This window comes from Urocampus carinirostris, chromosome 11 (assembly GCF_059441175.1).
Source record: "Urocampus carinirostris isolate Australia breed hairy pipefish chromosome 11, RoL_Ucar_1.0, whole genome shotgun sequence".
NCBI classification, from domain to species: domain Eukaryota; kingdom Metazoa; phylum Chordata; class Actinopteri; order Syngnathiformes; family Syngnathidae; genus Urocampus; species Urocampus carinirostris.
This window is the reverse complement of record NC_142359.1, coordinates 492,751-504,527: the sequence shown is the minus strand read 5'-3', so window position 1 is coordinate 504,527 and position 11,777 is coordinate 492,751. Positions and strand designations below refer to the sequence as shown.

Here is an 11,777-nt window from a genome sequence, read left to right as displayed (position 1 = left end):
GGCCAATCAGAGTCCGAGGCATTTGGCACCCAAGGAGGGGGCGCAGGTGCCTTGCATCAGTTATCATAGCACCTTAAAGTTGAAAGTTAAAAATATTTTCTACTAAATATGTGTTAACAATTCCCAACTGAGTTCAAAGAGCCCTTATGCTTTTTCACTGTGCCTATCTACTTTTGCCTTACTTCTAGCAGAGCTGTTGGGGCGGAGCACATTAGGTAGAAGGAATAGAGGGGAGGGTGACATGGTTGCTATGGCGCCCAATTGGCCACGCCCATGTGTGTCATGATTGCCATGGCGCCCAATTGGCCCCGCCCGTGTGGTGCCAGCTTGTTGACGGATTGGCTCCCTGTCAGTGTTTAAACTCTGTCCTGTCAGTCCCCTCTTGTCTGTCCTTTTGCAAATCTTTGTTTTTACACGGCAAGCCCTTTTTCACTTATCCCGTGGTTTTGCTCCTGTTTGTCTCCAGCTACGATCTGTTCGAGCTTGACCACATCTGCTCTTCCGTCCCGAATTACGACCTGTTTTGATCTCGACCACGTCTGTTCTCCCGCTCCTAATAACGATTCGTTTTTATCTCGACCACGTCTACTCTCCTCTCCTGTATTTTGACTTGTTTCCGATCGTGACCACGTTTTTGCTCTTCTATCCCGGCTACTGACTCGTTTTTTTCCGTTCCCGACACCGCCATCGCTCGCCACGGAAGTCCCACTTCCGCGTCTGAGCAACCTGCTCCCAGCTACCAGCGATCTCCGGAACGTGTGTGCAATCCTTTCCCTTTTTCCCAATAAAACTGTGAGTAACATTACGCGAGTGGGTCCTGTTTCCGTTCTGGTCCTGACAGAGGGGGCTGTAGGAGAGTGACATTATGTTTTTCTCCGCAGATTTTTATTTCTATTTGTTAATGTAGCATGCTAATGGTAAAAGTACCAAATGTTTTGTTACAAATACAGTCAAAACGCCAAACAAAGCACATAAGAAATGAAAAAAAGAGTTCATTCGAGTGAGTCTAAGAAATGCATGTACTTGCACGTGCATCAAGAATGAGCTCACAGAGACTGCATTGATAAAACAAACCAGGGTACGCACTCCTTAATTTTGTACAGCTCATTTAAAGGGACAGTGTGTCATATCTGAATAATAAATGTCGCTGTATTGTTTAGTGCGACAAAAATGAGTCGGATGATTATAATTTAGACTCAAAATGACCAACCGGCAACATCTTTTATTTTTTGGGGGAGCCAGGCTTTTGCAAAGAAAGAAAAATGAAAAAGAATGAAAGGGAAAAAATGAATACAAAACAGAGGACAAAAAAGCAGGAAAGCAAAGTATTGAAAAAAGGGAGATAGAAAAAAAGAAAACGAAGAAAAAAAGCAAAAGGTTAAAAAATAAAGAAAATGAGAAAAAAATAAAGAAAAGAAGAAAATATAAGGAAATATTCAAATCAGAGAGAAAAAAATAAAAGAAAAAAATGGAAAATAATCTAAAAGGAGAAAGTGAAAGGACAAAAACAAAAAAGGGGAAGAAAAAATGAAAAAAGGAAAAATGAAACAAACAAGGGAGAAAAAACTCAAAAAAAAATGAAACAACACAGAAAAAAGACAAAGCTAGTAGAAAAGGTTGGAAAAGGTTTACTGTAGCAGCAAGATAGTGAAGAACCATCTCAGTTCCCTCTAGATGATTGAAAACAAGCGTAACGGTGCGACATTGGCCGTGGTTTCTTGAAAAAACTCTGGGGCGCTACTAGCTAGCGCTAATAGCTCCAAGCCTTGACACAAAACGGAATTAAAGAAACACACAAAGGTCCAAAGTGTGTCCATTTTTCTAAAAATCGCTTTAACAAAATGCCAGTTTGTATGATACTTCATGTATTTTGGCTTGTTATTCTTATCAATGTGGATTTTCTATTGAACAAAGCTTTTTTTTTACCCCTTAGCGGCGCTAAATTATACACACTGTCCCTTTAAAAGTTATCATTCGGTTCATAGATAAGCTTTAGGGGGCGCCATAGCCTGGTCGTCTTAATGCATCCGGGGAAGAAAAAATACGGAAGCAACAAACTATCTTCCTTGCGATGATGTCTCACTACGACAAACACACAGAGCGCAAACAACCGTAAATTAAAAAGGGCTTCCACTCTACAGTCATCACAAAACATGTACATTTATATACTTGTTAAGTGCTTTATGTTTTGAAAATAAAAACATCCTCTTTCGTGCATCGCTTCCTTACATTTTCAAGCGTGAGCGCTCTGTCGTGGCACACCAGCCCAGGTGTCACTTCTGGAGTGGAGTGAAACTCAACGTCTCAATTATTTGCTGATTTTCTTCGTGAAACAGGTAAAACCGCCGTTTTATTTTATCGTCTTCGTTTAAAAATGAAATATAATGTTAATAATGTCATCGTTTTTCGGGGCAATGTTTAGCGAAGCCGATGTGATTCCGCACAAAGAACTTATTGAGGTAAGTGTCCGAATAAACATATTGGATTCTTGCCTTCTGTTGACGTGAGTTTCAATTTATGACTTTTTCTACTTTAAAGTACAAATACATCGTACTGTTTACATGGAATAGGTAAGTGACTCGAATATGTTTCGCCAAATTTTAGGTAGCTGTTTGGAAAGTTATAGCTCTACCGGTTGAGCCACAAAGTCGTCAAAGCCTTCACTATAACATAAAACAAATTTAAAAAATGGATTCAAAGTCACTCCTTCAATACCCAATACTAAACATTTTCACAGCCTTGAAAAGTGTTAAAGGGATAGTGTGTATTTGACCACCTAATGCTGTAGTCCGGTTATGTTGAACTTACGGCCCGCGGGCCGGATCCAGTCCGCGAAAAATGACCGAGTATGTCAAAAAGAAGCGAGTCTCTAGGTCGTTTCTATTAAAAGCTATAATTTTATGAAGTAAATGCTAACCAAATGATCTCTCTGGTTGGTAGAGGGCAGTAAGTGTATTGAAATAAACCAGTTAACACATTCAATGCCAAACATGGCAATCTTATCCCACCGTTAATTGTGAATAAATGTGTCGCGTTTGGATTAGAGAAGATCCCTTGTCATTCGTGGTTATAATATGGAAGGTAGTGTACTATTGTTGCCTGAATGATAAATCTTGATCACCTCATATGCAGTCCCTTCTCAAGCAAGCTTCATTTCCCTCATGTTGAGGTTTTTGAGTTTTCCTTGCTCTCATGTCGGTTTTAGATCAGGGGATGCTGTCCTAATAGTCTGTGCAGCCCTTTGAAACTTCTTGTGATTATGGGGCAAACAAATAAACATTACTTGAGTTGACTTACTGAAAACCAAAACAAAAAAAATTGGAGTTGACATTCTTTTTCTGAGTTTGATACCCCTGCTGTAGTGCAACAGAAAACAAGTGCTAAAAAGCACAAGGAAGAATACAAGCTATGGAGGCTCAAAGTGACCAAAACACTATATTATGTTTTATTTTATTTTTCGCTGAGCATTTGTGGGCTTTTGATCTCCGTAGCAGCAATATAGCCGACCAACGTGTCGACCCGCTAGGTGAGGTTCATTTTAACTGAGAAAGGAGTGCTTAAAAGCAAAAGGAAGACTACAACTACGGAGACTCAACGTGATCAAATGGAACCTTTTTCTTCTCTTTAATTTTTGCCCAGCCTTTCATAATGTGTTTGGGCTTTATGATACCCGGAGCAGCAAGATAGATGACAATATGTAGGTGAGGTTCATGATATGTATTAAAAATACTTATTTCGTGACCTAGGAGTATTTTAAAAATGCATCTTTATCCAACAGTTCATGTATTTTTGCTTCCCTAAAACAAGTCAACTACACTTGTATCCTATCATTCTAAATAGCAGACATGGGGACTTGAGACTTAGTGACTTGGACTCGAGTCGACTCGAGTCGCTGTTTTTATGACTTGTGACTTGACTTGGACTTGGCAATCTAAGACTCGGGACTTGACTTGTGACTTGACTTGCCCAAGAAAAAAATACTTGGGACTTACTTGGGACTTGAAGGTGAAGACTTGAGACTTACTTGAGACTTGCACATGTGTGACTTGGTCCCATGTCTGCTAAATAGTATTCACAATTTTTTTTTTTTTGTATTTAGCTCTTTTGCTTCAGAGGAGCCACTAGGGCGGCGCTATAGAGCTGCAGGTTGCTGTACTCCGATCTTTGCCGTAGATGTTGATTTGATGCAAGTGTTTTGTTGGTTGTTTCAGGGTGGCTGTCATCACCTTTAATATGGTGCGAACTGGAGGTACAAATTTCTTTGATTTATTCATGCCAAACGGTCAAAGGTACGATTCCCAGGGGAATAAAAAGAAATGGATTTTGACTCTTTACTTATATTCCAACAATCCAATGTTAGAAAAATGTTGCGTTCCGGCTAGTGACGTGCGGTGAGGTTGGTATCTGATGAGTCCATTTACAAATAAATGAATCTGCATCTTGTTCATAATTTTGCAGAGAAAGCAAGCAATATATGAATGATAGCATAGAAACGAATCCTCCATTGTCTGGCCTTGACTCATAATTGAAGTCTATGCGCCGATCATTTCTGAATAAAAGCATCAATAAATAAGGAATATCACTTATTATGAAAAAAAGGAAAAATGACCTTATTATTTTGTTAATGGTCTCACCAGTTGGTATCGTTTGAGGCTGAAGTGTGTGGCAAATCAAAATCATTGGTCTCACTATCGCCATCTGCCATAAGGCGAGAAAATTGAATGCTTAATAAACACACGGGGGCGGATGTTTATTGTTCCTAACAGGAGACCGAGTTCCCCTCCCAGTTGCCCCGGATCATTTATACGATTCACAAACAAAGAAAAGACATCCCGTCTGCTATGAGCTATATGTCATCTGTAATTAACGTTAGCTTTCTCTTATTGGTCTTCCCCTCGCATGAGGGCGTGTCGGCCGGGCTCCGCAATCTTCGCATACCCGCGGCGCCCTGACGTCTGTCCTTGTGCGTCTGGCCTTCTCCGTCAGCATTCACAGGAATTCTGTTATCAGAAATACGTCTGATGCGTTCCACACAGCCTCACCTTCTAATGTACCTTGGATAAAAACACAGTCAGTGAATATTTTTATTGAAATGAATACATGTACTGTAGTCAATTGTATAAAATCATTTAATCTAAAGAAGCGTAAACAGTCATGCTTTACATGCTGCTCCTTTTAAATACGATCCTCATTAAACGGGTCGGCCTTGCACTGTGAAAATTCCTTGCAACCGCAACAAAATTACCAAACGAAATGACTTGCTGTTACCTTGCTAATATTCGCACTGATTGTATTTTTGGGTGGCTAAAAACAACAGAAAATCAGAATCCGTGGTCTCATGATCGCCCTCTGCCACGAGGCAAAAGAAATGCATGCCTCGCTCTGGATTTGCAGACCCTCAGCACAGTTAATACATTATGCATCTAATGAAAGTAATATTATTCATAATGTGAAAATTCGACGATCTGGAAAACCAAAATCCCAAAAACCGCCTCACCGGCCTCCCCCGACTGCACGTTACCGGGCTAGTGGGAGCATTTAGACCGCTAAACGATCGCTCCGACTTCCGATTTTGAAAGCAATTCGTGTTCAATGTTCTTTCTTCAGGTGTTTTGAAGTTGGCGGCGCTGATCACGGTCTTCATCCTCGCCGTCTATCTGGCATTTCAGATGCTGGAGATAAGGATGGAGTTCCGGCTGGGAAACGTATTGGGTGGGTAATGGCGTGCCGTGGTCTGCAACCCGCGGGCCGCGGACCGGTGCCGGGCCGCACGGAAAGACGAAGCCGTTTCTGTTATTTCGACTTCTGCTGTATCTATTTGTGTGTACTGTACACCCATTTTTGTATTCCGCTAAAAAAAATTGGCTGTGCAGCATATACTAGGTTTTACGGTAGCATATTATCGTATTAAAGCTACCTGTCCACAAATACCGCTGACCACATTTTCTCAACATTGGATGCAGGGGGAATCGAACCCGGATCACACTGAATCCTAAATATTAGAGCGCTAAGGATCATGGGTGTTATAGGATAAAGCGGGACATTTTATCTCATCGTCATGCTATTTTTACTCATGCTGCCACATTTGATGGAGCATCATGGGAAAGAGTTCAGTCAAAACAACGTTGTACAATGTGGTACTGTGAGTAAATGGTGTGATGATGAGATGTTGTATAGATCCGTTTTGGCCCGGTGATTACACAATGGATTTCATTTTTTATAATGCAAAATTAAACAAAGACTGTTTGTTCTTATTTCAAAAGAAATTTTATAGTGCTCTAAATATTTTTTATTGTAAACGAATACAAATTTCAACACGACTAACTTGTAATCTAATCTTATCAGGCTTATCAGCAACTCGTACAAGGTACATGAAAACGTAACTAGCTCCCTGACTTTTTTGTTACGATAAATATATAAAAATGTCAACACAACCAACATGGCCTAAGTTACCTTAAACCAAAAAGTGCATCGAAATTTCATTGGAGCTCGCAAGTTGAAAAGTGTTGGCCAGTGTTATGGTAACAGCTAATCACTCTGCCTTCCACTTAAGCGTGATTTTTGTGTTCTTTCAACTACAAACACACACCCTTGATTGATGAACTAATGTTATGATAAAAGTCTCCAAAACAAGTTTTTACGCTATCTCTTGATCTCACACACGCTCTTTTACCATGGACTTTTCATAATCACAATATTATCAGCGGTCTTGATTCACAGGCATTTTTGGTACTGGTTGTTCTTCCTGCTTCAGTAGCCTTGCCCCCGGTCGCTTATCTAAAAAGACGGCGCAGGGTGGGTAGCGAGGAGGGAGGAGTTGGACCAAGGAAGGGAAAGGCTCTGCGGTATCGGAGCCTAAATAAATTAAAATGCCGATACCGATATCTGTGAAATTTCCCAATAGTGGTGTCGATAATCGGTCAACCTCTTATTATTAGTTTTATTTATAATGTTACTATTATAAGGGCTTGGCAGTGAGAATAGTGTCGGCCACTAAATCGGTCCGGGGTGCCGAAAAGGTTGCGGACCACTGACTTATTCAATGGAAAAGACTCAAATAAGGCCAATTTTTGTCCCCGATGTCTTTTAGGCCAATCAAGTCCCGGCAAAGAAGACGGTAAGTCTATTTAGCGTGTCGGTCACGCCTTCGATGGGCATGATGCTAAAAATGTGTCCCGAAACGTGCGTGCAGCCAAAGCGGTCGGGAACAAATGCGGACTTTCCAAACCGTGTCCCGTCGGCCATTTTGCTTTCAAGATGGCGAGCGGCGCGGCCAGCGTGGTGGGGCCTAAAATGTGCTTGGAGGACAAAATGTAAGGCCCTTTTTTTTGTGTGTTTGTTGAAGGTGTGGGAATTATTGTCTTATCAAATAATGACACTGGAGAATGTGGGCGTGTCCCGCACACACATGATAGCATCTCCTTTTTGGTTTAGGCTCATGAGCGCCGTCATGAACAACGTAGGACGAGGAATCAACATCGCCCTCGTCAACGGTAACCGCACGCATTTCAAAATGGCCGAATTTTCGTGTCTCGTCGGGCGCGGTTCCCTAAAGCGTTGTTTGTGTTAGAACGGGCAAACGAAACGGATGTTTGCACAAGTTGCGGCTAGCTTTGCCAAGTTGAATGATTTGCGGCGAGTCTTCCAACTCGACTGTCATGCCTCAACCTCACAAAGGGGAAACCTTGGTGTAGGACGAAAATGCCGAAAGTAGAAACATGCTCGCTTGAGGAGAATAATACCAAACGTGTTTTGTTTTTTCTGCCGTAGTCTTTGGTGTTTTCCGCACCGACGTTCCCAATTGCATTCGCTTGTCATCGTTTCTCGGGGATTAAAGGAAACTTCAGTGACCTGACATTGACGCCAATGATACCGAAAAAAAAAAGTGTAGAACTTTCACTGCCGGCGGAAGGACTTGATTTCTGGGTGCAAAATGGAGTTGAGTAGCTTGTAAATATTGAATAAAGTACCGTTCGGTCAAACCTCCCGTTTTGCACCTCCTGATTGTTTTTAGATTTTGCCTATTTTACCCTTTTACATTTGACCTTTTATCTATATTACTGCCACTGAAGCTGCCTCTTGGAACATTTGACTTTATGTTGTGTCTTACGTCAGATGGTTTTTTTTTTTTTCAGTATTACCCGAAAGGACACTTGCACTTTATTAAGTATCATCTTAAGTTAGGACTGCTCTTTCCAAGGGATGGGTAGGGCACCCGTATGATGCGGCAGGGGTAAACCAGCGAAAGCTGTCGGGGCGTGCTGTTGAACAGAAGAGTGTGTTGCGTCTCCCTGACCCGAGTGACACGGCCGCTTTCTCGTGTCCCGTTTCATCTGGAGGGACGGAAGCGTGACCGACTTAGGTGCCGAGGTGCCTAACTTGTTTGGGTGTTGGGGCAATTGGGTTGGCCGTGGTCCAAAATGTTTGTGTCTGTTTTTTTGCCACTTTTTCCCTCTTTATTATTTTCTTTGTTTTTGTGTGTGTTTGTCTTGCTGTTGGTCACCTCTCTCAAGGGATATGACCAGGGTAGATGCATAGATAGATAGGACTGTTCTCTGCATCTGCGGATGGGAGAGTGTGAAACCAAATCGATTCCTTGTATGTTAAGTACGTCTGCGAAATTGACGAATCATTTTGACTTTGTGTACAAAATGAATTCTGTTGGCAAAAACCTTGAACTCATTTCTTTGGTAGGGTGTCATAAACGTTTCCAGATCTCACTGCGGAGTTTTGTATTTCGATGGCTTGCATTGTGGAAAAGAGCAGCTCGCTGTTGATCTCTGTGCCGCGGGGTTTAAAATGTAGCGACTCGTAGCCCGGAATTTACGGTACTTTTGCGCTTAGGTGAGGTATTTTACTCAACTGTTCGATTTTTGGGGGTTGAACTTGTTTTTGCTATTTGACAGGAAAAACGGGAGAGCTGAACAAAACCGACTCTTTCGACATGTGGGCTGGAAGTGAGATGAAAACAATAAAAACAAAAACAAAAAATACATGGGACCAGTGTGTGAATTTCCATTCCTGTGATCCTAGACGTGGCCCCCCTCCTCCAATTCTTGAAGGGGATCGAGGACGGCACGGTGGTCATGATGGCGTCCTTCGACGATCCCGCCACTAAGTAGGGACTCCGATGGACGATGTCCGCCTTTCGTCGGAGACTTCCTCTTTCGGTTTTCTCTCCCCAGGCTCAACGACGAGGCGCGGAAGCTCATCGCGGACCTGGGAAGCACAGCCGTCAATAATTTGGGATTCCGAGATAACTGGATTTTCGTCGGAGGGAAAGGGATCAAGACCAAGAGTCCGTTTGAGCAGGTAGGGTACGGCTGCTCGATGTCTTCATGTCTCAATGTCTGTCCCCAGAAGGGCCTTTATAGAAAAAACACACACACGTGAAATACACGATATAGAAAACCGCACGATTGCAGAGGCTACGGGTGGTCACTAGGGTGGAGCAATATTATTTTATTTCATGTATTCTTTTATCTTACGCCACAAAAATGTTCCACTTCCACCAAAATCGACACAGCAGAAGTTTCAGTCATGTAAGTTGATATTTAGAAGTAGCTCAATCACGTTATGAATTCGGATTAGCGCCCATGAAGCCGGTTACACACACAAAATAATGATGGCTTAGGTACATAACACAGTCAATAAGAAAAACTCAGTCCTTTATTAGAGTCTCTTTACGGCTGTCGGGAAAAGCTTCAGCAATTTGCAGCAGATGCTGCAGATCAGTTTTATCTTTTGTGATACGACCACAGTATTCCTGAAACAACTACAAATGTAGCTTTTCCATCAGACATCTTGGTGCGATCTAAAGCAGCAGCTAACTCTGGCTTTTACGTTTTTCATGCCTCTTTTACTATTTGAGATACCAACACCTGATATGTCATGACTTGTTCTTGCTTTATCATCTTCCGAACTACTACTGCTACGTGATCATTGAACTGACTCATTGGCAATTCTTTGCTCAGCATCAGATTCCAGGCGTCCTTTCAAGGTCTTTCCTTGATTTTGGTCTTTTTTCTTTCTCTGCTCATTTTTTGGCAACAGCTGTCATTGACCCTTTTCTTCCCTTTTTTCTTTGAGCCAACAAAAACTCTTTGTCTTCTGGAATTGTCATCATGTTGAGAGCATTAGCATGAGCAATGTCAAACGAGTCATCAAGTTCTTTTTTGAATTCCCTTTCCTGGGCTTTTTGTGCCGCTGTTTGTCGTCCTTAAAATCATTTTCAAGTTTAGTCTGACAATTTTCTGGATCTCGAATCGGAATTCTAACTGCGTTCCAAAATGATGACATTTCTTTCACCGTCACTGCGGAAGACGCTCTGATGGGCGTGTGCGATTCGCCCGGCTCCTCGGGATACCTCGTATCGGATTTGCACGTACTTCTCGCGCACCGTTCGAAAGCTCGAAACAGGAGAAAAACCGACTGACCGCAACGCATATGTATGGAGAAGGAAACTCAGAACATCCGACGTGTCTTTTGGTTTAACGACGGGTATCGCGATTGGCTCGTCGCGTTTGCCGCACAATATATACATTTGGGAACTCCTATTATTGTTCCGTCCTTTTTTGCAGCACATCAAAAACAGCGCCGACACCAACAAGTTCGAAGGCTGGCCGGAAGTCCTGGAGATGGAAGGTTGCGTTCCTCGGAGGACGGACTGAACCGCGTCTTACGCCCCCCTCGATGATTTATGACCCCTCGGACCGTTTACTGTCCACAATCTTCCGAAGAGCTCTCTTTCGCAGCCGGCCGATGAGAAGAGACTCCGAATACCTTCGTCCCTTAATCCTGTTGTTTGTTGTGATAACGATGATTGCACTGTCTGCCCTGCCTGCTCACCCGTCTTTACAGGGAACCACATTTTTCCAACTCCACTGTGAACTTATTGTTTGAATGTCCCCAAAAAGTTTTTTTTTTTTTTCTTGTTTATTCCAAAATAAACCATTACTATAAAATACCCAGCCACACGGCCGCTTTTCTCCCCTCAAAAACAGCCTCCCAATTTAAACAATGAATGTTTTGAAACTTCACTAAAAATGCATTCCAGAAAAGTAGGGAGCGGGAGTTCTCCAACCTCCGACCAGGAAAATATTAAAAGGAAACTGGAGTTGGGAGGTCCTAGACGCAAAGTTAGAGAAAAAGTCTCCCGACCGACTTCATGGAGTTGCTTTAATCTGTCGTCGAATGACGAGAAGGCGATGCCCATGACAAAACATCATGGACACGATTATCCATCCATCCATTATGTGCACCGCTTATCCTCAGTAGAGTCGCAAGGGTGCCGGAGCCCATCCCCGCTATCTTCGGGCAGTGGGCAGGGGACACCCTCAACTGCTTGCCACACGGAGACAGACAACTCACCCGCTCATTCACACCTAGGGAGATTTCGGTTAAGCCAATCCACCTGACATGCATGTTTTTGGATTGTGGGAGGAAACCGCAGTTCCCGGAGAAAACCCACGCAAGCACAGGGAGAACATGCAAACTCCACACAGGAGGTTTCAATCTCTTGACCTCAGAACTGCGCTAACCACTGCGCCTCCATGCTGCCCGTACACCATTATATTGTGCGCTATCGAACCAGCTCAGTGGTGTTGAGGAAGGGCACCATCCCCAAGACTGGGAGGTCTTTGGTTTGAGTCTGGCCGAGTCATATGCACAAGACTCGCAACTCACCCGATGACTCCTGACGACACGTGGGTCAGGTTGAGCGTGGGGGCTGGGAACCTCCTCCTCTGTATCCCCCAGAAAGAGTCCAGAATGTGAGT

The 11,777-nt window shown here is 42.9% G+C and overlaps 1 protein-coding gene across 2 annotated transcripts; it reads left to right on the top strand.

Moving 5' to 3' along the window:
* Nucleotides 1-779: 779 nt before the first annotated feature.
* Nucleotides 780-10,970, top strand: fam3c (FAM3 metabolism regulating signaling molecule C). 2 transcript variants are annotated; one of them, XM_088346991.1, is made up of 11 exons: nt 1,502-2,336; nt 2,423-2,459; nt 4,212-4,249; nt 5,608-5,712; nt 7,091-7,117; nt 7,193-7,313; nt 7,435-7,493; nt 8,907-8,957; nt 9,034-9,118; nt 9,186-9,312; nt 10,581-10,970. In XM_088346991.1, exons 3-11 carry the CDS (start codon nt 4,234-4,236, stop codon nt 10,668-10,670), a joined length of 681 nt encoding a protein of 226 aa, XP_088203117.1. In that variant the 5' UTR covers nt 1,502-2,336; nt 2,423-2,459; nt 4,212-4,233; the 3' UTR covers nt 10,671-10,970. The 2 variants fall into 2 exon arrangements, with proteins under 2 accessions (XP_088203118.1, XP_088203117.1); XM_088346992.1 differs by lacking the exon at nt 4,212-4,249 and having other exon boundaries at nt 780-2,336.
* The last annotated feature ends 807 nt before the right edge of the window (nt 10,971-11,777 follow it).